The 25,570-nt window shown below is 40.8% G+C and overlaps 3 protein-coding genes across 4 annotated transcripts in view; 1 reads left to right on the top strand and 2 right to left on the bottom strand.

The window, feature by feature from the left end:
• paaf1 (proteasomal ATPase associated factor 1) overlaps positions 1-12,544 on the bottom strand; it is a 32,112-nt gene extending 19,568 nt beyond the window's left edge. The window contains exons 1-6 of the mRNA XM_003229782.4: positions 12,428-12,544; positions 5,510-5,550; positions 4,832-4,935; positions 2,820-2,909; positions 968-1,066; positions 375-525 (exon numbers count right to left, since the gene is read on the bottom strand). Of these exons, the coding sequence (XP_003229830.1) occupies positions 375-525; positions 968-1,066; positions 2,820-2,909; positions 4,832-4,935; positions 5,510-5,550; positions 12,428-12,507 (565 nt within the window). The 5' untranslated portion in view covers positions 12,508-12,544. The remainder of the gene's footprint in view (positions 1-374; positions 526-967; positions 1,067-2,819; positions 2,910-4,831; positions 4,936-5,509; positions 5,551-12,427) is intronic.
• LOC100555702 (cytochrome c oxidase assembly factor 4 homolog, mitochondrial) lies at positions 12,443-17,312 on the top strand. Of its 2 annotated transcripts, none has more exons than XM_008124023.3 (2): positions 12,443-12,583; positions 16,854-17,312. In XM_008124023.3, the coding sequence occupies exon 2, from the start codon at positions 16,864-16,866 to the stop codon at positions 17,134-17,136; it is 273 nt and encodes a 90-aa protein (XP_008122230.1). In that variant the 5' UTR covers positions 12,443-12,583; positions 16,854-16,863; the 3' UTR covers positions 17,137-17,312. The 2 variants fall into 2 exon arrangements, with proteins under 2 accessions (XP_008122230.1, XP_003229829.1); XM_003229781.3 differs by lacking the exon at positions 12,443-12,583 and adding an exon at positions 12,641-12,772.
• Positions 17,313-19,445: 2,133 nt separating this feature from the next.
• The window catches only part of mrpl48 (mitochondrial ribosomal protein L48), a 30,776-nt gene continuing 24,651 nt past the window's right edge, over positions 19,446-25,570 (bottom strand). The window contains exons 7-8 of the mRNA XM_062974444.1: positions 24,875-24,964; positions 19,446-19,641 (exon numbers count right to left, since the gene is read on the bottom strand). Coding sequence (XP_062830514.1) covers positions 19,567-19,641; positions 24,875-24,964 — 165 coding nt within the window. The 3' untranslated portion in view covers positions 19,446-19,566. The remainder of the gene's footprint in view (positions 19,642-24,874; positions 24,965-25,570) is intronic.

The raw sequence follows: 25,570 nt of genomic DNA, 5'->3' as shown, positions 1-25,570 counted from the left end.
TTGGCTACAAAAATGGCTTGGATTATCCAGAGGCTTGGACAAGCGAGGCTTGGATTAGTGAGACTCTACTGTACTGTAAATAAATAAATAGGATGGGTGACACCTGTCTAGAAAACAGACTACAGAGGTGCTAGTGCAGTTGTATGGCAAATACAGACCCCAGCTAAACTGCTATATAATATAGTTTGAATTGCATTAGTAGTTAGTCAGTGTAGACCAGGCATGGGCAAACTTCAGCCCTCCTACAGGCTGATAGGAATTGTGGGAGTTGATGTCCAAAACACTAGGAGGGCCAAAGTTGGCCCATGACTTTTCCATGGTCTTCACTTACAAGCCACACAACTGCATTTATATCCACCGTTACCTTTCTGTACCTGCTTTGTGGCCTTGGAACGTTGCAGCGCAGTTGCCGTCTTCCGCTGACCAGATCTTGAGCCGGGCGTCCATCCCGCCGCTCAGGACCACAAGGCCAGATGGGAAAAACCTGCAGCAGTTCACGTCGTACACGTGGCCTTCCAAACACCTCTGGGGAGACACAGAATGGGCTGCTAGTGGCACAGGACACGCTCGCATCGGAGTCATTTTGAACATAACAGAGCATGAATGCATTTCTTTGGCCTCTGACCTCCTTCTTGTTTGCTATTCTCACACTCCTTCGAACCCTGAATTCCAAACGGTCAGCACGATCTAAAGATTCCGTTTCATCAAGGCCAGCCTGCTCGTTAGCTTCTGTCTGCATGCTATCAGACTGAGAACTGTCCTCCTTTTCTGAGTCAATTTGCACCTGGCCAGTTTCAGTATCATCAACATCATTCCCTGCTGTGGGAAAACCTCTCTGTACCTCATCAGAGTCACTCTGAGGCTCCAGCTTAGTAACAAAAAAGGGCAATAAGAGTGAACGTGTGCTGTTAAACAGTCAGAAACGCATGCCCCAATGCATAATGCCCCAAATAAATCTGATTCTTACTCTTATTTCCCCGTTTGCAGCCTGCCAAATTTTCATAGTCCCATCGGCACTGGTTGACACCCCAAGTCCTCCACCACTGGAAATGTCAAGGCAAGTGATCTGGAATCAGAGAAAGAGGAGGAGAATATTTTTTTACAAATGACAAGAGTTCATAGTTAACAGGCAAAAACTTATTGGCTCATTTTAAATCACTTTGTATTATTATTATTGGTTGCTGAGAGTTTTTGGGCGGTATCGCGATGTTCCAACAGCATTCTTTCTTGACATTTCACCTGCATCTGTGGCCGGCATCTTAAGAGAATCTGATGTCAGTGAGGCAAGTGGTGTGTGTGTGTGTGTGTGTACGTATGCGTGTGTGTGTGTATACACACACACACCTGTGGAATGATGTCCCGAGTGGGAGAAAGAGTCCTTGTCTGTTTAAAGCAAGTGTGAATGTTGCAATTGGCAAGCTTGAATAGCATTCAGTAGCCATGAAGCTGCAAAGTCAATCAGTGAGGATATTAGCATAGAGGTAGCCTGGCCTGTGTTACCTGGAGGCATCCTCTGTTTGGGAGGTGTTAACTGGCACTTGATCCTCTCTCTTCTGCAGGAGTCTACCAGATACCATGCAGTTGTGGACAAGTCTACATAGGGACCACCAAACGCAGCGCCCAAACAAGAGTCAAAGAACATGAAAGGCACTGCAGACTAATTCAACCAGAGAAATCAGCCATAGCAGAGCATTTGATGAACCAGCCTGGACACAGAATACTATTTGAGAACACAAAAATGCTGGACCATTCTAACAACTATCATGTCAGACTACACAGAGAACCATTGAAATCCACAAGCATGTGAACAACTTCAACAGAAAGGAAGAAACCATGAAAATGAACAAAATCTGGCTACCAGTATTAAAAAACTCAAAAATCAGAACAGTAAATAAAAAGCAATACTCTGAAAACAGAGGATTTCCAGACATGAATCAACCAAGGGCAGTTAACGACTCTAAACAAAGGATGCCCCAGAGGCAGGAAGAAGACAGCAGATAAGCTTTTCAATGCTAATTAAAGTGATTAACTACACAACATTCACACTGACCTCTCTCACCCTAGACTTTCCACAGATATATATTAACCTCTTTGCTTAGTTTTCTCCATACCTCACAACCTCTGAGGATGCCTGCCATAGATGTGGGCGAAACGTCAGGAGAGAATGCTTCTGGAACATGGCCACACAGCCCGAAAGACATACAACAACCCTGGCACTTGATTGTTTGCTTTCTGGAGTTCTCCTGTTTCTGACTAGTGTACCTTATTAACTTTTTTTGATTCTGGTGTTTTTTAATAGTGTTTTTTAATATTGATAACCAGATTTTGTTTGTTTTCATGGTTTCCTTTCTGTTGATATTGTTTACATGCTTGCAGATTTCAACGGCTTCTCTGTGTAGCCTGACATAATGGTTGTCGGAGTGGTCTACACTCCACTTGCCTCACTGCCAACAGAACCCCTGAAGATGCCAGTAACCACACATACAGGCGAAACATCAGTAGAGAATGCTGCTGGAACATGGCCAGACAGCCTGGAAAACTCACAGCAACCCTGTGATTCTGACCATGAAAGCCTTTGACAACACATTATTATTATTATCATCATCATTATCATTATTATTATTTGAATCCTGCTACTTCTCTAAAAAAGGGACTAAAAGGCTCACAATAAAATCAATACAATATAATTAAAATCTAAAATATACAAACATTAAACTAGAATTAAATATAAATGGTACAATACTGTATTAAAAAGAAAACAGTTTAAACCCTTAAAACCAATTAAAGGCCTGTTCATAGTGTAAAAAAAACCCACTTACACTTTTTTGATGGATTCTGCAGAAGGACGTATAAGGTGCGAGGAATCGGGTGGAAGCATTTTCACGAGGACAAGTAACAAGCACGCTTTTCTGCAGTAAGTGAGTGAGAAAGCGGAAAACAACGTTTTTTCTAAAAGCAGGCTATCTATATTAATCTGGTGCAAAATAAAATCTGAACAAGAAAGTCAAGGAGATACTATTATTCTTAATATACTCTAAAACAGGGATCCCCAAACTTTTTAAGCAGAGGGCCAGTCCACAATCCTTCAGACTGTTGAGGGGCTGAATTATCATTTGAAAAAAAAATACAAACAAATTCCTATGCATACTGCACATGTCTTATTTGTAGTGCAAAAACAACAACAACAACGAAAGAACAATACAATATTTAAAAATGAAAACTATTTTAACCAACATAAACCTATTAGGATTTCAATGGAAAGTGTAGGCCTGCTACTGGCCAATGAGATAGTCAAGTTAATTAGGATTGTTGTTGTTGTTGTGTGCCTTCAAGTCATGTCAGACTTTGGCCGAACCTAAGTCTAAAATTAATTATTTATTTACTGAATTTATTTACTACATTTATATCCCACTTTTCTCACCCCGAAGGGGACTCAGAGCAGCTGTATGTACATACAATATATTATATTATTAGCATAACACAATATTAGCATTATATATTACTATATTGAACTATACCACTATACTATTATATAATATGTAGTACATAACATATAATTAATATTATTATATGGTATTATTATTAGTATTATATTGTATAACATAAGATTATCAATATTATATGGATATACAATATATTATATTATTAAAACTGATATAAAAATATTATATTATAAAACTGAGGGCGGGGGCCAGGTAAATGACCTTGGAGGGCCGCATCCGGCCCCCGGCCCTTAGTTTGGGGACCCCTGCTCTAAAACATTTCCCCATCTCTCTGGGTTCCCAGCGAGGTGGCATATCACCCCAATTCTACAACAGCTGCACTGGCTACCGATTGAGTACCGGATTACTTTCAAGGTACTGGTACTAACCTTTAAGGCCTTACATGGTTTGGGGCCGGCGTACCTGAGGGCCCGCTTATCCCCCTACCAACCCCAGATATTACTTCGGTCCGAAGACCAAAATTTGCTTGAAGTCCCTAACATACAGACCTATCATTTGTCTTCTACTAGGCAGAGAGCCTTCTCGATTGTAGCCCCTTATTTATGAAATGCCTTGCCAGTTGAAACTCGAACTATCCGAGACCTACTTGCCTTTCGGAAAGCCTGCAAAACCTTTCTCTTCCAACAAGCTTTCAGTGGGTGAAAAACTCGGGGCTATGTCTGTTTTTATTGTTATTTTAAAGCAAATTGTATTGTTTGCCAAAACAGATCAGGCAATCCCCTACATTATCCAATTTCCGTAAGGAACTGAAGACCTGGTAGTGTCGGCAGGTTTTTGAGTAATTATATTGGACCTCCGCCGATTTCTGAGCCTGAATATATTGCACAAGATTTCCCTAGCCTAAAATGATACATTTTAATATATTGGGTTTATGGTTCCCGTCCCCTTGATCTGGTCATGTAAGTGTGATTTATTGTTATAACTGTATTATTTTACTTTGTTTAATAATGTGTATTATGTTGTTATGTAATGTTTGTGTTGCTTTTATGACTGTAAACCGCCCTGAGTCCCATCCGGGAGATAGGGCGGTATATAAATAAAGTTTTATTATTATTATTATACTAATCTATTTCTGTAAACCGCTCCGAGCCAAACTGGGAGTAGCGGTATACGAGTCTAATAAATAATTAAATAATTAAATAAGACTTTCATGCTTCTGCCTGGGATTCTTGTGTATTCTCCTTCTCTGGAAGTTTTTCAACAGAGATTGGATGGCCATCTGCCAGGAGAGCTTGGATTGTGTCTTACTGCCTGGCAGAAAGGGGTTGGATGGGGTGGCTCTGGGGGTCCCTTCCAACTCTATATTTCTATAACAGAAGTAAAAGTACCTTTGTTATTTCACTGACAGCAAAGCCTTCAGAAGCTGTGATTTCAGGAATTCCATCTGAGTTGATTCCCCGACAAGTCAATGTGCCATACAGAGTTGTTTTTCCTAGATCACAATAACACACAAAAGGAGGAAGAGGAGAAGGAATCAGTTTTGATTACTGCCCAGATGTTACCCTATATTGGACCTTTAATGCCTGGATGATTGTTTAACATTTTAACTATGTCGATTTTAACTATGACTTGTTTAAATTGTTTTTAAATTGTGTTGTCTGATGTCTAAATTGTTATTTTATGATTTTATGTGATTATATTGGGCTTGTTCCCCGTGTGAGCTGCCCCGAGTCCCCCAGCTGGGGAGATGGAGGCGGCATACAAAAATAAATTTATTATTATTATTATAAGGAAAAGATGAGTGAAGTGCTATAAAGCAGCTAAGGCTGGATCTACACTGCCACATAATCCTGTTTCTGAATTCAGATCATCTGATTTAAAATCTATCCAAAAGGAACGATTTTCCAAGGGCAAAACAACTATAAGGACTGTTCAGCAGTGGAATAGACTGCCTTAGAAGTCAGTGAACTCATCATTCTTGAATGCCCTTAAATCATGAGCCTCTTTCAGGAGTGCTGTGGACTAGATGTCCCTTGTAGTCCCTTCCAGCTTCTTTGACTGCTCACCTGGACTCCTGCAACTCAGCCAAGCCTCTTCCTCATTCTTCCTACAAAGGCAACAAAAGACCAGTTAGTATGAAGGATCACAATGGGACTCCTACTGGGAATCCTGATTCCAAAATGAAGAAGAGAAAATATATATATTATTATTTAGATAATAATAATAGGATAGTGTTGAGGCTAGGCTACCTTTTGAGCCTCAAAAACCTGTTTCCCCAATAATGGATTCTGAGGAGAGGAGAGGAGAACAAACAGACATTTATTTTGCAAAACAAAGGTACAGTCGGGCAGCATGGAGAGTGAGAATGCCACACGGGATGCAACCTCCGTTAGGTTTTTATACATTTTCCAGGGAAATTTCACACCTCTATGTTTTGCTGTTCTCATGCCCTCTTTGTCCTTTCATCTGGTCTTTCCTCATGCATGGTGCTTTTGATGAAATGTTTATCAAAACAGTTCATAACAAATGTGCGGTTATAACTGATATTATCAATATACCACCTGGGCCCTTTGAAGCCTCAATGTGGCCCAATCGATCCAAATCAAACTACATCAAAATGACATTTCCAACCCTTACATCGAAGGCAATTGTTGACTGGGGCTTTATTGTCCTTGATATTCCCAGACCCTCCAATTGATTCCTTTTGCACTTCTAAGGAAGTGGTGGTCTGTTTATTGCTGTCATTTGGGGTTTGTGGCAAACCCTTCTTTCAACTACCGTTTGTGTTACATATTTTCAAAGACACTAAAGCTATCTCCAGTTGATTCCTAAGACACTAGAGCTATTCTCCTGATCAATCTATGGCTATTTATTAATCAAATTGAATCAAATTAAATCAGGCCCCTTGTGTCCCTTCACCATCTGGGCCCTTTGAAGCCTCAATGTGGCCCAATCGATCAAAATCAAACTACATCAAAATGACATTTCCAACCCTTAAATCTAAGGCAACTGTTGACTGGGGCTTTATTGTCCTTGATAGTCCCAGTCCCTCCAATTGATTCCTTTTGCACTTCTATGGTCTATGTGTTGTTGAAGGCTTTGTGTCCCTTCAATAATAATAATAATAATAATAATAATAATAATAATAATAATAATAATAATAATATTGTAATAATAATAATAAAATATAATATAAAATACACTGCGGCAACAGATATAAGAGAAAATTGGTATAAGATGCAGTTCCGTTGGTATTATACTCCGGACATATTAGCAAAATTCAACAAAAATAACTCTAAATTATGCTGGAAATGTGGGGGAAAAAATAGAAATCTTCTTTCACCAATGGTGGACATGTGGGAAAATCAAAGAATTTTGGAAGACAATTCACCAAATGACACAAAAGATGTTAGGAACCAAATTCAAATTAAAACCAGAAACGTACCTACTAGGATTCTCAAACTCAATATTAAAGAAAAATGATCCATCCCCAATCGTAGACCAGGAGCAACAGGAACATCCTTGGGAGAGTAATGGGCTCTCGGATGTATCTCAATGGATTGTCATTGATGAATGCACTGGGGATGTTGAGGAGGAGGACAACACTTTACACCTACATGATTCACTTCAACAGGAACACTCTTCAGGGGACATACACACTGTCTTGCACAAAAGGGACCCTGTCAATCCTCAAAGGAAACAGGTCTTGGTAGTAGGTGACTCCCTCCTTAGAGGAACGGAAGGCATCATTTCCAGACCGGATGGGATGGCTCGAGAAACATGCTGCCTCCCGGGGGCAAAAATACACCATATCACTCAGAGGCTTAGCAGGCTCCTAAAGCCCCATCACCCTCCCCACCTTATGTTGATTCATGTAGGTACCAATGACACCGCTAGGCATACTTTTCAAAAGATCACAAATGATTTTCGAGCTCTGGGAACAAAGCTAAAACTGTATAATGTACATGTGATCTTTTCATCCCTCCTCCCCGTTGTAGGACACGGCTCTACAAGGGCCGGAAAAATAGTACAGGTCAATAACTGGCTCAGAAAATGGTGCCAAGAGGAGCATTTTGACTTCCTTGACCATGGTCTACTCTTCCAGGAGGATGGCCTATTGGCAAGTGATGGGGTGCATCTCACACAAGCAGGAAAACATCTTTTTGCACACAGACTCACAAACCTCATCAGGCGCACTTTAAACTAGATCCACTGGGGGAGGGGAACAACAGCCTGGCGAACACTATATTACCCACGACCACAGGGAACCGCCAAAAGGCTAAACGGAGGGCTGCACAAACACAGCAAGGACCAAGTACAGAGAGCACAATAATCCCAAATAAACAGTTCGAGGGGAGGTCACAGGGGCTTACATGTCTTTACACCAACGCTCAGAGCATGGGAAATAAGCAAGACGAACTCCAACTCTTAGCACAGCACCACACATACGATGTCATAGGCATCACTGAAACCTGGTGGGATGACTCCCATCACTGGAATTTAACCATTGAGGGCTATAACCTCTTTCACAGAAATAGAACAAAGGGGAGAGGAGGGGGAGTAGCTTTATATGTCAAAAACAGTTACGTTGCAGAAGAAATGCAAGACTGTAATCCGGGAAATCAGCTTGAAAGCATCTGGATAAGAATCAAGGGAACCGGGACTCAAAAAGATCTTGTTGTGGGTGTCTACTACAGACCTCCGAGTCAGGATGAAGGACTTGATGAAGCCTTCTGTCAACAGCTGACCAAACAGGCACAAAGAAGAGATATAGTAGTCATGGGTGATTTCAATTATTCCGATATCTGCTGGAAAACAAACTCAGCCAAGAGTACAAAGTCCAACAAATTCCTCACTTGCCTTGCAGACAATTTTATGGTCCAGAAGGTAGAAGAGGCAACAAGAGGATCAGCAACTCTTGATCTAATCTTAACAAATGTGGAAGACCTGATCAATACAGTTGAAGTGGTTGGATCCTTAGGGGCAAGTGACCATGTGCTCCTGGAGTTTGCAATACAAAGGAATGCTGAAACTAAGACAAGTCAAACACGCATTCTGGACTTTAAGAGAGCTGACTTCCAAAAAATGAAGGAATTACTGAGCGGCATTCCATGGACGCCGATATTAAAAAACAAGGGAGTTAAGGATGGATGGGAGTTTGTCAAAAGTGAAATACTCAAGGCGCAAATGCAAACAGTGCCAACAAAGAAGAAAAATAAGACAAGTGCAAAGAAGCCAGAATGGATGTCCAAAGAACTTCTAACTGAGCTAAAGCTCAAAAGTGACATGCACAAGAAGTGGAAAAGGGGAGAAATCACCAAAGAAGAATTCAAACGTATAGCCAACACCTGTAGGGAAAAGGTTCGCAAGGCTAAAGCGCAAAATGAGCTCAGGCTTGCCAGGGACATAAAAAACAACAAAAAAGGCTTTTTTGCTTACGTTGGTATAAAAAGGAAGAAAAAGGAGGCGATAGGGCCATTGCAAGGAGAAGATGGGGTGATGGCGACAGGGGACAGGGAAAAGGCAGAACTGCTCAATGCCTTTTTTGCCTCGGTCTTCTCACAAAAAGAAAGCCATCTTCAACCTCAGCAACATGGAATGGACGAAGGATTGGGGGAAATCCAACCCCAAATAGGGAGACAAGTTGTCCAGGAACACCTGGCCACTCTAAACGAATTCAAGTCCCCAGGGCCAGATCAGCTACATCCAAGAGTATTGAAGGAATTAGCGGAAGTTATTTCAGAACCACTGGCAATTATCTTTGAGAGTTCTTGGAGAACGGGAGAAGTCCCAGCAGATTGGAGGAGGGCGAATGTGGTCCCTATCTTCAAGAAGGGAAAAAAGAACGACCCAAACAATTACCGTCCGGTCAGCCTCACATCGATACCAGGCAAGATTCTGGAAAAGATCATCAAGGAAGTGGTCTGCGAACACTTAGAAACAAATGCGGTCATTGCTAATAGTCAACACGGATTTACCAAAAACAAGTCATGCCAGACTAATCTGATCTCTTTTTTCGATAGAGTTACGAGTTGGGTCGATACAGGGAATGCTGTGGATGTAGCGTACCTGGATTTCAGTAAGGCCTTCGACAAAGTCCCCCACGACCTTCTGGCAAACAAACTAGTAAAATGTGGGCTAGACAAAACTACGGTTAGGTGGATCTGTAATTGGCTAAGCGAACGAACCCAAAGGGTGCTCACCAATGCGTCGTCTTCATCATGGAAAGAAGTGACAAGTGAAGTGCCGCAGGGCTCCGTCCTGGGCCCGGTTCTGTTCAACATCTTTATTAACGACTTAGATGAAGGGTTAGAAGGCACGATCATCAAGTTTGCAGACGACACAAACTGGGAGGGATAGCTAACACTCCAGAAGACAGGAGCAGAATTCAAAACGATCTTGACAGACTAGAGAGATGGGCCGAAACTAACAAAATGAAGTTCAACAGGGACAAATGCAAGATACTTCACTTCGGCAGAAAAAATGTAAATCAAAGATACAGAATGGGGGACGCCTGGCTTGACAGCAGTGTGTGCGAAAAAGACCTTGGAGTCCCTGTGGAAAACAAGTTAAACATGAGCCAACAATGTGATGCGGCTGCTAAAAAAGCCAATGGGATTCTGTCCTGCATCAATAGGGGAATAGCGTCTAGATCCAGGGAAGTCCTGCTCCCCCTTATTCTATTCTGCCTTGGTCAGACCACACCTGGAATCACACTGTGTCCAATTTTGGGCACCACAGTTGAAGGGAGATGTTGACAAGCTGGAAAGCGTCCAGAGGAGGACGACTAAAATGATCAAAGGTCTGGAGAACAAGCCCTATGAGGAGCGGCTTAAAGAGCTGGGCATGTTTAGCCTGCAGAAGAGAAGGCTGAGAGGACACATGATAGCCATGTACAAATACGTGAAGGGAAGTCATAGGGAGGAGGGAGGGAGCTTGTTTTCTGCTGCCCTGAAGACTAGGACACAATGGAAGAATGGCTTCAAACTACAGGAAAGGAGATTCCACCTGAACATCAGGAAGAACTTCCTCACTGTGAGAAGGGCTGTTCGACAGTGGAACTCTCTCCCCGGGGCCGTGGTGGAGGCTCCTTCCTTGGAGGCTTTTAAGCAGAGGCTGGATGGCCATCTGTCGGGGGTGCTTTGAATGCGATTTCCTGCTTCTTGGCGGGGGTTGGACTGGATGGCCCATGTGGTCTCTTCCAACTCTACTATTCTATGATTCTATGATAGAATACTATTTTACATCAGCACTGCGGCTAGACTGACCTTAGCAAGAGTTTGGAAAAGAAAAGAACCTCCGAATCCGAAAGATTGGCTAACCAAATATTGGACATTATACAAATGGACATTTTGACACAAAAAATAAGAGAAGGGAAAAATAAGACTGCTTGGACAAACGTTATAAAATTCCTGAGAAAAAGAAAAATGGATCTTACAATAGATCTGTCTTGTATATAGAAATGAGCTAATGGAAAGGAGGCTAGAGAAAATGACAAAAGTTAAAGGAAAACGAAAAAAGAGTCTCCGAAGCACAGATGGGAAGTCAAACAGCATGCCATTTTTTAAATTAAATTTTTATTTTTATTTATTCTCTTTATTTCACTCCCTGTCTCTCTTCTCACCATTCTTTACTACTTGGTTTTGTTCTCCCACTTTGGCTGTATCTACACTTACAAGAAATAAACAAAAAATATTATTTTGCAAAATAGAAAACTGAGCATATTTATGGAGAAATTGTTATATTCCTGGGAATATCTGAATAAGCATGGAGATCTCTGGGATATCTTACTGGAGTGCTTTACTGGAAAAGCATGGAGCTAGACTGTTTAATTGATGGCCTCTGGAACAATAGATAGTATAATTAGAACAGGATGGACTCAACACTGGTATTTTCATTAAGACATCCTAATCTATATATTCGTATAAATGCTCTGACTCACTGCCTGCATATTATAATTTATTATGCTTTATTTTATTTAATAAAAGAACATTCCTAAAATAAAAAAGTGATACAACAGACCATAGGATAATTCTGCCTGAAATGCAGGCATTTATATTCTGCCATCTAAGAAAATGCATTAAAAAATATTCTCAATGTACTAAAAAGCAAAAATATACTATTCTAGGAGTAAGAACATGATTTATTGCTAGCCTTAATGCACATTATGTTATTCTTCTATATCTCTCTGTTAACCAAACGATGACATACTGCTTGGAAATCCTGACTATTAGTATTACTACTACTACTACTACTATTATTATATTATTATTATTATTATTATTATTATATTTTCCAACTGTCATACTGGAACAACAATGATTGTTTAGTTTAACTTTAACAGTTTTTGGCAGTTCTTTGTTAGAACATTACCAATGTCAGCTGCTTCTAACCTAGCGATTTTATTCGAAGTGTTTAATGCCAGTGCTAATGCTTTTTGCTTTTGCTTTTTGGTGTGTTTCTTTGCCAAGTAATTTTGCATTTTTATATCACCATTTGTTCAGATTTTTTAAAATATATATGTATATATATAAATATGGACACTTTAGTTCTGTTTTTGGTTTTTTTTCTCTCTCTCCCTTTTTGATCCTCTTTTAATCTCAGTTCTCCTACTTTCTATACAATGAAATGTTCTCACACTTTTGATGTTAATTTACTCTATCTTATAAGGTAAAACTTCAATAAAAATATATTTTAAAAAATTATTATGCAAAAATAATAATAATATTGCTTTACATGGTGACCTGCTTTTCAAAAGGCCCAGGATTATTATAAAGTATGAGAGCTTTAAAGAACTGAAAAAGGAAAATGAATAATAAAAGAAACCAGAAGGGTATAAAAGAGTCCGGAACCTTCTGTCAGGGGGACTCAATTCCGGGGGAAGGATATAACCGACGCACACAGGAACACTTTAGGCAGAGCGCCCTCTCGGAGTGGGCGTGGCTTGCGGCCAAGGGGCGTGGCCTACCCCCCTCGTCGCTTACCTCAGCACTTGGTCCCAGTCGCTCTGGATCCGTATCACGGCGGGAGCGGAGAAAAAGGCCTCTAAAGCGGCGCCCGCCATCTTGGAAACGGAAAGCCCCGAAGCGGAAGTGGTCCCGAAGTGCTTCCGCTCACGGCTGAGTCTGGAAGAGGGGAAGGTGAGCGCGGCATTCAGCCAAATCCGGATTTCCACTGTGAAGTTCGAAAGGGGCTCCTGTCCCTTTAAGGCTTAAAGGGACAGTGACTCCCAAGCGCTGGTTGGACTCCATTTCCCAGAAGCCTCAGCTGCTGTGGCCAATACGAAGCGATTCTGGGGGCTGAAGTCCAAAAGCCCTGAAGGAAGGAAGGTTGGGAAACAATACTTTGAAATAGAAATGTATTTATGATTACTGTAACAATAATAATGCCCCAAAGGGCTGGATCTAAAATAATACTTGTTATTCAATGTGTTGTCGAAGGCTTTCATGGCCGGGATCACTGGCTTGTTGTGAGTTTCCCTGGCTGTCTGGCTATGTTCCAGAAGCATTCTCTCCTGACGTTTCGCCTGCATCTATGGCAGGCATCCTCAGAGGTTGTGAGGTAACCTCACAACCTCTGAGGATGCCTGCCATAGATGTGGGCGAAACGTCAGGAGAGAATACTTCTGGAACATGGCCTCACAGCCCGAAAGACATACAACAACCTTGTTATTGTTATTGTTTATGTTTATTTAAACCCCGAAATTGGGAGGGATAGCATATTTCCCAAAGGACAGGATCCATAAATATTGTTGTTATTCTGTTTGTGTTTACAGTAGAGTCTCACTTATCCCACAGAACGTTGGATAAGCGAATATGTTGGATAATAAGGAGGGACTAAGGAAAAGCCTATTAAACATCAAATTAGGTTATGATTTTAAAAATTAAGCACCAAAACATCATGTTATACAACAAATTGGACAGAAAAAGTAGCGCAATACGCAGTAATGTTATGTTATAATTACTGTATTTACAAATTTAGCACCAAAATATCACAATTTATTGAAAATATTGACTACAAAAATGCTTTGGATAATCCAGAACGTTGGATAAGCGAATGTTGGATAAGTGAGACTTTACTATACTTGTTATTATTAGGTTTATGTTTATTTATACCCCCAAATAGGGTGGAATAGTGAATGCCCCAAAGCACAGGACCCATAATAATAATAAATTATGATGATCTTCATAATAGTGGGTTAAACCGCGGACCTGATGAACTTGCTGACCGAAAGGCCAGTGGTTTAAATCCCCAGAACGGGGTGAGCTCCTGCTGTTAGCCCCAGCTTATGCCAACCTAGCAGCATGAAAACATACAAATGTGAGTAGATCAATAGGTACTGCTTCGATGGGAAGGTAGCGGTGCTCCATGCAGTCATGCTGGCCACATGACCTAGGAGGTGTCTACGGACAACGCCGGCTCTTCGGCTTAGAAATGGAAATGAGCACCAACCCCCAAAGTCAGACATGACTGGACTTAACGTCAGGGGAAAACCTTTATCCTTTACCTACCTTTAGCATGTGAATTTAAACCCTAAAATTGGGAGAGATAATGTGTGCCCTAAAGCACAGGATCCATCATCATCATCATAGTAATAACTGCCCTGAGTCCACTTGGGAGATAGGGCAAGTTATAAATAATAATAATAATAATAATAATAATAATAATAATAATAATAATAATAAACGAAGTTACTTCAAAGACTCTGGCAGAAACCAGTGCAGGTGGTCCCAATGGTGATTGGCACATTGGGTGCCGTGCCAAAAGATCTCAGCCGGCATTTGGAAACAATAGACATTGACAAAATTACGATCTGTCAACTGCAAAAGGCCACCCTACTGGGATCTGCGCGCATCATCCGAAAATACATCACACAGTCCTAGACACTTGGGAAGTGTTCAACTTGTGATTTTGTGATACGAAATCCAGCATATCTATCTTGTTTGCTGTGTCATAATAAAATAATAAACAAAATTCAGCATGTTGTGACCTCACAACCTCTGAGGATGTCTGCCATAGATGTGGGTGAAACGTCAGGAGAGAATACTTCTGGAACATAGCTATACAGCCCGGAAAACATACAACAACCCCATAAATTGTTACTGTTTTGTTGTTATTCTTATTTTGGATCCTGTCCTTTTGCCATTCCTCCCAATTTCGTGGTATAGACAAACATACTACTAATCATCATCATCGAATCCATACTAATGATCCATGGCCCTCATCATGTCTCCTCTCGGCCTTCTCTTCTTCAGGCTAAACATGCCCAGATCTTTAAGCCACTCCTCATAGGGCTTGTTCTCCAGACCCTTGATCCTTTGATTCACCCTCCTCTGGACACTTTCCAGCTTAGAGTTGACATCTTTCTTCAATTGCGGTGCCCAGAATTAGACACAGATGGGGTCTGACCAAAGCAGAATAGAATAGAGGGGAAGTATGACTTTCCTGGATCTAGGCACTAGACTTCTATTGATACAGGCCAGAATCCTTGGCTTTTTTTGCCGCTGCATCACATTGTTGGCTTATGTTTAACTTGTTGTCCACAAGGACTCTTATTATTATTATTATTATTATTATTATTATTATTATTATTATTATTATTATTATAAACATAACAATAGTTATTATTGTACTTATTATTATTATTTATACCCTGAAATTGTGAGGAATGGCAAACACTCCGGAGACAGGATCAGCACCCAAAATGATGATGATAATAATAATAATAAGAAGATCCAAAACAATAAAATTAAGTTATTAGTTTTTCATTTTATGTTTATTTATACTCTGAAATTGGGAAGGATAGTAAATGCCCCAAAGGACAGGATCCAAAATAATAATAACCATCATCATATTTATTTATGATATTTTCTCTTGACAAAAGAAACTCAAAATGACTTACGATGAAATTGAATGGAATATACAATTAAAAACACAATAATTGTGTATTTATATGTATATTTTTGTCAATGTTTAATGTATTTCATTTTAATTGGTTGAATTGTCTGTAATATTTTTATATTGTGTTTTATTGTAAGCCGCCCTAAGTCCCCTATGGGTGAGAAGGGCGGGATATAAGTATTGTAATAAATAATAAAATATACAAACATTAAAATAGAATTAAATGTCAATGGTATTACAAAAGTAAACAGTTAAAATCCTTAAAAGACTGATTAAAAACAAAGCTGATGACCTTCGCAGATGAGAGCCGAATGGCAGGAAAAGTAAACATAAGAGGAACTTCCTGATGGTCAGAGCTATTCATCAATGGAATATGCTTGATGTTTTTATTGGGATAATTGTGTTATTGCTTTGTTATTGATATTTGATTGTTGTATCGGGCAAGGCCCCATGTAAGCCGCCCCGAGTCCCTTCGGGGAGATGGAGCGGGGTATAAAAATAAAGTTATTATTATTATTATTTCTTGGGTTAGACTGAATGACTCCCAACACTAGAATTGTATGATTCTTCAGAAGTTCTTAATGCAGAGATTGAACAAAATTTAAAAACGTTTCTGTTCCTGGTTTGAAGTTGCAATTTCTGGTTTAATTGTGCAGTCCATACTTTGAAATTAGTTGCTCTACTCCAGAAACTTCATTTTTTGAGGCTGAATTGGTTGAAACACTATATTTCTTGGAAAACTAGAGCAAAATGTGCTATAGCTGGATGCTCCTCCCGCAAGAGCAAAGTTTTTGTATGTGTTGTCGAAGGCTTTCATGGCCGGGATCACAGGGTTGTTATATGTCTTTCGGGCTGTGTGGTCATGTTCCAGAAGTATTCTCTCCTGACGTTTCGCCCACATCTATGGCAGGCATCCTCAGAGGTTGTGAGGTATGGAGAAACTAAGTAAGGAAAGGAAAGAATATATATCTGTGGAGAGTCCAGGGTGTGGCAAGAGTCTTTTTTCAGTTGGAAGCCAGCATTAATGTTTCAGTTCATCACCCTAATTAGCATTGGAAAGGTTTGTCTCTTGCCTGAGGGCATCCTTTGTTCAGTCATTAGCTGTCCTTGAGGCTCCTCTGTCCTCAGAGTGTTGCTTCCCATCTACTGTTTTGATTTTAGAGTTTTTTAATACTGGTAGCCAGACCTTGTTCATTTTCATGGTTTCCTCCTTTCTGTTGAAGTTGTCCACATGCTTGTGGATTTCAATGGCTTCTCTGCGTAGTCTGACATGATAGTTGTTGGAGTGGTCAAGCATTTGTGTGTTCTCAAATAATATACTGTGTCCAGGTTGGTTCATCAAGTGCTCTGCTATGGCTGATTTCTCTGGTTGAATTAGTCTGCAGTTTAATAAACTTTTCTCGATGTTTTTATGATACAACTAATTAGGACAGGGCATTTATAACCCAGGGGTGAAAATCATATTACAGAGCGTTATTGGTGATTCTTAACTTTTATGGTATCCTCCAGATTCCTCAGTATGTCCGGCGCCAAGCCCCCTGGTCACAACTGGAGCAGGAAACCAAAAGAAGAGGAGGAGGAGGAAGGCGAGGAGGATGCCTTTGATCTAATGATCGCCCGCACCGGCTGCGCCTCTTTCCACTATGCGGTGCAGGATTGCATGGCGGAGCACCAAGACTGGAGGAAGTGCCAGCCGCAAGTACAGGGCTTCAAGGAGTGCATGAAGGAACACCAGAAGCAACAGGCGGAAGAGCATCGGAGGCGGCAGCAGATGCACCAGGCCCCCTGCTGAAGAGCGGCTCCTTTGCTGAGCACCAAATACATGTGCCTATCTCAAACAGAGACTTGTGGAGCCTAATCCTAGCAAAATGTGCACCTTTTTCTACCATGCATACCGTTAAACGATATTTAATGCCAAAAGGAGGAACAGGATTTATTCTCTTGCACAATAAACAAACATGAAAGTAATATTTTCTTGATTTTCTTTCATGGGCCAACTTGGACCCTCCCTCAAGGTGTTTTGGACTTCAACTCCCACAATCCCTAGCAACTTTACGTTGTACGTTGTAGTGGTTAGTTAGTTGCTTAATTTTAGCAAAATCTGTCCTTTTAAGTTATTGTTATTATTGTAAACACAAGTAGAGTAATACAAATCTCTATAGTAACATTCCACTTACTTCCTCAGTCGATATGTCTTATTTCCTTAACCTTGACGTTAAGTCTAGTAGTGTCGAACTCTGGATGTTGGTGCTCATCTCCATTTCTAAGCTGAAGAGCCGGCGTTGTCCGTAGACACCTCCAAGGTCATGTGGCTAGCATGACTGCATGGAGTGTTATTACTTTCCCACAGAAGCGGTACCTATTGATCTACTCACATTTGCATGTTTTCGAACTGCTGGGTTGGCAGAAGTTGGGGCTAACAGCGGTTGCTCACTCCACTCCCTGGATTCGAACCGCTGACCTTCCAGTCAGCAAGTTTACAGCTCTGCGGTTTAACCTGCTGCACCACTGGAGGACCCTTTCTTAACCTTACCAATCCCAATTCCAGAAACACATTTTGATTGAATTTTGAAATGGAAATTAGAGGAGGAGAAAGACTTTTCATTTACAAGAAAATAGTTGAAAAACAATATAAACTGAAACAAACACTAATCGAGATATGGATTTAAACTGCAGTGAGTCAGACACTGAACACTGGGTTGACTTAATCAAAAGAAAGTTAAACATAGTAGGACTAGAGAAACAGAAAATATTGACCAAATGGTACAGAGCCCCACTTAAATTAACCCAAATAACTAAATCATAATCAAAACTATATTTGCACAAATGTGCTGAAATTGGCTCTTTTATGGGACTGGTAGGACTGTGATAAAGATACAAATCTATATACTGTATATACTCGAGTATAAGCCGACCCGAATATAAGCCAAGGCACCTAATTTTACCACAAAAGACTGGGATAGCTTATTGACTTGAGTATAAGCCGAGGGTGGGAAATGCAGCAGCTACTGATAAATTTCAAAATAAAAATAGATACTAATAAAATTACATTACTGTGATAGTTATTTTGAAAGGAGGATGAAATACACAACAGACTGTTGTTAAGAAGAACTGGGGCTCGAAATAGGGAACTCTTGACAGCTAGAGTAAAAGGGGAAAGAAAATATAAAGAACTGAACCATACTCTCGTCACAACTGATCAAGTCAAATACAGTAGTCTCTCACTTATCCAAGTTAAACGGGCTGGCAGAACCTTGAATAAGCAAATATCTTGGATAATAAGGAGGGATTAAGGAAAAGCCTATTAAACATCAAATTAGGTTATGATTTTACAAATAAAGCACCAAAACATCATGTTATACAACAAATTGGACAGAAAAAGTAGTTCAGTACACAGTAATGTTATGTAGTAATTACTGTATTTACGAATTTAGCACCAAAATATCACGATGTATTGAAAACATTGACTACAAAAATGCCTTGGATAATCCAGAACCTTGGATAAGCGAGTCTTGGATAAGTGAGACTCTACTGTACTTGAATGGAAGATACAACTAGGCCTGGGCTGTGGCGCAGGCTGGAGAGCAAGCCAGCTGCAACCAGCTGCAATGAATCACTCTGACCAGGAAGTCATGAGTTCGAGGCCCGCTCTGAGCCTATGTTTGTCTTGTCTTTGTTCTATGTTAAAAGGGATTGAATGTTTGCCTATATGTGTAATGTGATCCGCCCTGAGTCCCCTTCAGGGTGAGAAGGGCGGAATATAAATGCTGTAAATAAATAATAATAATAATAATAATATAGTTCACCTACATGCAAAGAACACTGTGAATCCCACGAACAATGGAACTGGACCAAACTTGGCACAGAGACCCAACATGACCAGCTGCAAATACTGCTAAGGTTTGGGGGGAAAACTGTCGCAGGACAATGAGAGTTGTAGTTCACCCACATCCTTATGTATTTTCTACAGGAACCATTCATAAAATCCAAAATCAAACAACTACGGTAGTTCTAAAGTTTATCCTTACAGAAGACCTAACCTGGGCATTGCTGGGTATGTAAGCTAGTATAGGGAAAAAAAAATGCTTTTTTGGTATAATATTCACCTTTTTACATTGGCTTTTTTATTTCTGAATAAAAATTAGAGGGAAAGGAAAAATGCAAGGCGATCTTGTCAGGAAGCTGAATGCTGCCGCTCAGCTGACATTTAGTGCAGCACAGCTCAGTTCATTTGGGCAAGCAGCTCTTCCAGCTCCGGCCGGGCTTTGAGTCGGCTCCTGAAGTCTTCCTCTGTGTGCTGCGGAAGAAGAAAAGAGGCAGAACATTAAGGATAGGCCTCTGAGGACATCCAGTGCTCACAGATTAAGGAGTTATTCCTAAAAGAATATACAGCAGCCATGGGCAAACTTCATCCCTCCAAGTGTTTTGGACTTCAACTCCCACAATTCCTAACAACCGGCATATCTATCTATCTATCTATCTATCTATCTATCTATCTATCTATCTATCTATCTATCTATCTCAGACATGGGCAAACTTCGTCACATATATATGGAACCTGCCCATATGTGTTAGTTTTAGAACTTTTCTAACCCAATTTTCTTTTCTAGGTAGTTCTTTATTTTCCCATTTTTGCATATCATCCAGCTGCATGCAATGTAATAACTTGAAATTCACATGTGTGTTTATTTGGAAGTCCCAGGAAGAAATGAAAGTTAAATCTAGTTGTCATTCTGATTTTAAAGATTTCTTGTAGCAAATGTTGTATCGATCTCCAATATTTATTTACAGTATTTATATTCTGCCCCTCTTTCTCACCCCGAAGGGGACTCAGGGCGGATCACATTACACATATAGGCAAACATTCAATGCCTTAACATAGAACAGAGACAGAGACAAACGCAGGCTCCGAGCTGGCCTCGAACTCATGACCTCTTGGTCAGAGTGATTTGTTGCAGCTGGCTGCAGCTGGCTGCTCACCAGCCTGCACCACAAATATTCCTTTGCTTTGCTGCATATCCACCACAGACATGAGAAAGGACCTGGATATGTTTCAAGCTGCACATTTTTAATGTCCTTATACATCTCCAACAGTTTGACTGGAGTTAGATACCATCGATACATCACTTGAAAAGCAAAACTTAAAATTCAATATATACTCAAGTATAAGCCGACCCAAATATAAGCCAAGGCACCTAATTTTACCACAAAAAAACTGGGAAACATTGACTCAAGTATAAGCCAAAATACTAATAAAATTACATTAATTGAAGCATCAGTAGTTTAAATGTTTTTGAATCTTTACATCAAACTGTAATTTAAGATATGACTGTTCAACTCTGATTAAATCATTTTCATCTTCTTCAATGTAAATGTGCTTATGTATCCTTTTAATAATAAGAGTGAAATAATAAATGTAATAATAATAATAATAATAATAATAAATAGAGTAAAATAATAAATGTAATAATAGAGTAAAATAATAAATGTATTATTAATAAAAATAGAGTCAAATAAATGTAAAAGTAACAATAATAATAGAGTAAAATAATAAATGTAATAATCATAATTAATAGAGTAAAATAATAAATGTAATAATACCAATAATAATAGAGAAAAATAATAAATATACCATATATATTTGAGTATAAGCCGACTTGAATATAAGACCAGCAGGACCCTCACCCGAGTATAAGCCGAGGAGGTTTTCTTTCAGTCCTAAAAAGGTCTGAAAATCTAGGCTTATACTCGAGTATATACAGTATATTTTAATTCTTCTAACATTATCTTCTCCCATCTCTCCAGTGCATATGCTCCAGCCCCCGGGCTGTGGCGCAGGCTGGAGAGCAGCTGCAATGAATCACTGCAATGAATCACTCTGACCAGGAGGTCATGAGTTCGAGGCCCGCTCGGAGCCTATGTTTGTTTGTCTTTGTTCTATGTTAAAAAGGCATTGAATGTTTGCCTATATATGTAATGTGATCCGCCCTGAGTGAGAAGGGCGGAATATAAATGCTGTAAATAAATAAAATAAAATATGCTAACTTAAAACAATTAAGAATTAAACTAACTTGAGGAGGAGCAGTACTCAATGTTATTTTTTTCCTTTTGCTATCATTTGAAAAGTTATTTTGGACTATAACTTCCATAACTCCCCAGCCAGCATGAGCCCTGGAAGATTCTGAAATTCATGGTCTATAAAAGTTCTGTACAAATGCATACAGATGCAGAGTACATTCAAGCCTAATCAGTAGAATGGAACCATAATGCAATTGCTGCTTCTATGCTTTTTTCTGCTCAGCAAATGCTCAGTTCCCAACGCTCTGCTGGGGTTCTGCTTCACAGGGTAGTCCGGGATTTATGCGAAAAAGGGATACCTGCGGGGGCATAAATTACACACAGACAGAAAGGAAGGGCAAGCCTTGAAGCATCTGAGGCTGCTCTGGAGACAAGAAGTGCCTTCCTAAGCAAAAAATCAAGGCAGCAAAATCCCAAAGATGCAATTTCTTGAAGAGCGGGGAGAATACATTTAAAAAATGCTGCCCTCGCAGACGTTTTTCCTGAAGGAAACCCATTGAAACCAGTAACAGTTGCACAGGATTAGTCCCCTTGCAATGTGAGCTCCACAGCATTAAAGACTTCCAGACACTGCTATTTCAGCTGCGCAGAAAGGAGAATTTGTGCAGAAAAGAGTCTCATCCTGGACCATTTTCTTCCTTAAATCCTCTTCCCAGGCAGCACTTAGCAAAAGCATGACCTTGGTCTGAAGCTGCTCTTGCTGACCCTGAGTTGCTATTTATCCTCTCCAGCAAAGCTGGCTCTCTTGGCCTCTCCACCCTGACACATACATTTGTCTAGTCCAGTGGTTCTCAACTTGTGGGTCCCCAGGTGTTTTGGGCTACAACTCCGAGATAGCTCAGCCAGTTTACCAGCTGTTAGGATTTCTGGGAGTTGAAGGTCAAAACATCTGGGGACCCACAGGTTGAGAACCACTGGTCTAGTCCTTCTAGATTTTTCTGCAAGTTTACATCCATCCATCCATCCATCTGTCTGTCCTTCCGTCCGTCCATCTGTTTGTCCATCCATCCATCCATCCATCCATCCGTCTGTCTATCCATGTATCCATCCATCCATCTGTCTGTCCGTCCATCCATCTGTTTTTCCATCCATCCATCCATCCATCCATCCATCCATCCATCCATCCATCCATCCATCCATCCATCAGCCCACCCATCCATGCATCCATCTGTCTGTCTATCCATGTATCCATCCATACATCTGTCTGTCCGTCCATCCATCTGTTTTTCCATCTATCTGTCTATCCATGTATCCATCCATACATCTGTCTGTCCGTCCATCCATCTGTTTTTCCATCCATCCATCCATCCACCAGCCCACCCATCCATGCATCCATCTGTCTGTCTATCCATGTATCCATACATACATGTCTGTCCGTCCGTCCATCTGTTTTTCCATCCATCCATCCATCAACCCACCCATCCATGCATCCATCTGTCTGTCTATCCATGTATCCATCCATACATGTCTGTCCGTCCGTCCATCTGTTTTTCCATCCATCCATCCATCAACCCACCCATCCATGCATCCATCTGTCTGTCTATCCATGTATCCATACATACATGTCTGTCCATCCGTCCATCTGTTTTTCTATCCATCCATCCATCAACCCACCCATCCATACATCCATCTGTCTGTCTATCCATGTATCCATCCATACATGTCTGTCCGTCCGTCCATCTGTTTTTCCATCCATCCATCCATCAACCCACCCATCCATGCATCCATCTGTCTGTCTATCCATGTATCCATACATACATGTCTGTCCGTCCGTCCATCTGTTTTTCCATCCATCCATCCATCAACCCACCCATCCATGCATCCATCTATCTGTCTATCCATGTATCCATCCATACATCTGTCTGTCCATCCGTCCATCTGTTTGTCCATCCATCCATCCATCCATCCACCAACCCATCCATCCATCCATCCATCTGTCTGTCTATCCACCCATCCATGCATCCATCTATCTATCCATCCATGTATCTATCTAACCGTCCATCCATCTGTCCATCTATCTATCTGTCTGTTTGTCTGTCTGTCCATCCATCTATGCATCCATCCATCCATCTGTCTATCCGTCAATCCATCCATCCATGCATCCATCCATTCATCCATCCGTCTGTCTGTCCTTCCATCCATCCAATTTATCTATACATCTATCCATCCCTTTATCCATCCGTCTGTCCATCTATCTATCCCACTTTCCTTTAAATCAGTGGTTCCCAACCCTTTTTTGACTAGGGACTACAACAATTAGTACCATAAGGGTTACAAATCAGTTTTTGGTCAACTTTAGATTCGGTTTGGTTATTTGGGGTGCTGATTCAGAACGCTGACATTTGTCCGCCTGTCTTCCCAAGAGATTTGCAGGATTTTTCTGAGGCAACGCTGATGGAAACGCTCCAGGAATTGAGTGTGACGTCTGTAGACCGTCTACGTTTCACAGGCGTAGAGCAGGGTTGGGAGGGGAATGGCTTTGTAAACAAGCACCTTGGTCTCTCTACGGATGTCCCGATCCTCAAACACTCTGCTTCATTCGGAAGAATGCTGCACTCGCAGAGCTCAGGCGGTGTTGTATTTCAGAGTCGATGTTGACTATTGTGGAGAGGTGGCTGCCAAGGGAGCGGAAATGGTCAACGTTTTCTAATGTTGCACCATTAAGTTGTATTCCTGGCATTGCAGAGGGATTAGCTGGTGCCTGTTGGAAGAGCACTTTGGTTTTCTTGATGTTCAATGAGAGGCCGAGTTTTCGTATGCTTCTGCAAAGGTGTTTAGAGTGGCTTGTAGGTCTTCTTTTGAGTGCTCACAGACTACGTTGTCATCGGCATATTGGAGTTCTATAACAGATGTTGTGCTGACCTTGGTTTTGGCTTTCAGTCTGCTGACGTTAAATAGCTTGTCATCTGTCTGATTTCCACTTTGGTGGGAAGCTTCCCATCAACAAGGTGAAGTATCATAGCGCCTTTTGCCACTCTATTCAGAGAAAGGGATGGTTCTTTTCCAAAGCAAATACACTGATCCATAGAAAAGTCAACCTATGGATTGAGGGTTCATTTTAATACTAAAATTTCTAGACTCATACATGAGGATATAGAGTACTTATACAACTATATCTCTCCCAGCATGAGAAACAAGGCAGCTTTACCCAGGCGCATGCCTCTAGTTTTTGGCATAGTCTTTGAGCTTTTCTCTCAGGTGTGGAGAAAAGCCCAGGTGGATATTCAGAGCCCAGAACTGGTTTCACTGTATGGCAAACAGGTCTCCCTGCCATGCCTGCAAATGATTGTGACGAGGAGACAAACATTCCCAAATATATACTAAGAAGGATGTGTGTTGTGGGTGTTGAGGGATTGCTGCACACTTCAGTTACTTTGCTGTCGCGGCAGCTAAAAAGCCAATGTCAGGAGCTGCGTTGTGAAAAATGAAAGCATCGATAAGAATCGACATACCTCTTTCACTAACAGATGGACTCCTTCGGGCTGATTGCTCTGAACGATTTCTAGGAGGACAGGAGCAAAGGTGGCCTTCAAGCCTTGGATCTGGGTTTAGAGGGAGAAAAAAAGGGAATGAAATAATAATAATAATAATACAATTAAAAACATACGAAACTGCAGCCCTCCAGGTGTTTTGGACTTCAGCTCCCACAATTCCTAACAGCCTACCGGCTGTTAGGAATTGTGGGAGCTGAAGTCCAAAACACCTGGAGGGGCCCAGTTTGTCCATGCCTGCTTTACACTATTCCACTATTCCAGATATTCTCAGTATCTCACCTGGGGAAGGAGAAAAAAAATTGGAAAAAAAGATTCCTTGCTGGAGACAAGTATGGCATAAATGGCAATCTGAATCCCAGCTGAAGACCACCTGTTGCCACAATGCTGTTTGGACAGCAGAGCAAAGGGAGAATACTAGCCAGTGAATTTTGCTGAACCATTTGTGTGGAAATCTTAAGTGCCTTTTCTTATCGACAGGAAATACATATCCTGCCAACGGAGTCTGTGGATTTTGCGCTAATTGAGCTTTCATCTGGTAGTCGGAAACAGTCTTGTGCATATAAAGTCAAATGTTTGTTGAGGGCACAGCTTCTTCTCTTTACTCCTGTCCCATGGTTTCTTTGGCAGGGCGTGGATTAGGTGAACTTGTGGGAG

The sequence above is a fragment of the Anolis carolinensis genome, chromosome 3 (assembly GCF_035594765.1).
Source record: "Anolis carolinensis isolate JA03-04 chromosome 3, rAnoCar3.1.pri, whole genome shotgun sequence".
In the NCBI taxonomy this organism is placed as follows: Eukaryota; Metazoa; Chordata; class Lepidosauria; order Squamata; family Dactyloidae; genus Anolis; species Anolis carolinensis.
This window is presented reverse-complemented; position numbering and strand designations above follow the sequence as displayed.

Bases quoted from the DNA above. Each gene is read 5' to 3' on its own strand.
- LOC100555702 (XM_008124023.3), top strand. From the start codon at position 16,864: ATGTCCGGCGCCAAGCCCCCTGGTCACAACTGGAGCAGGAAACCAAAA.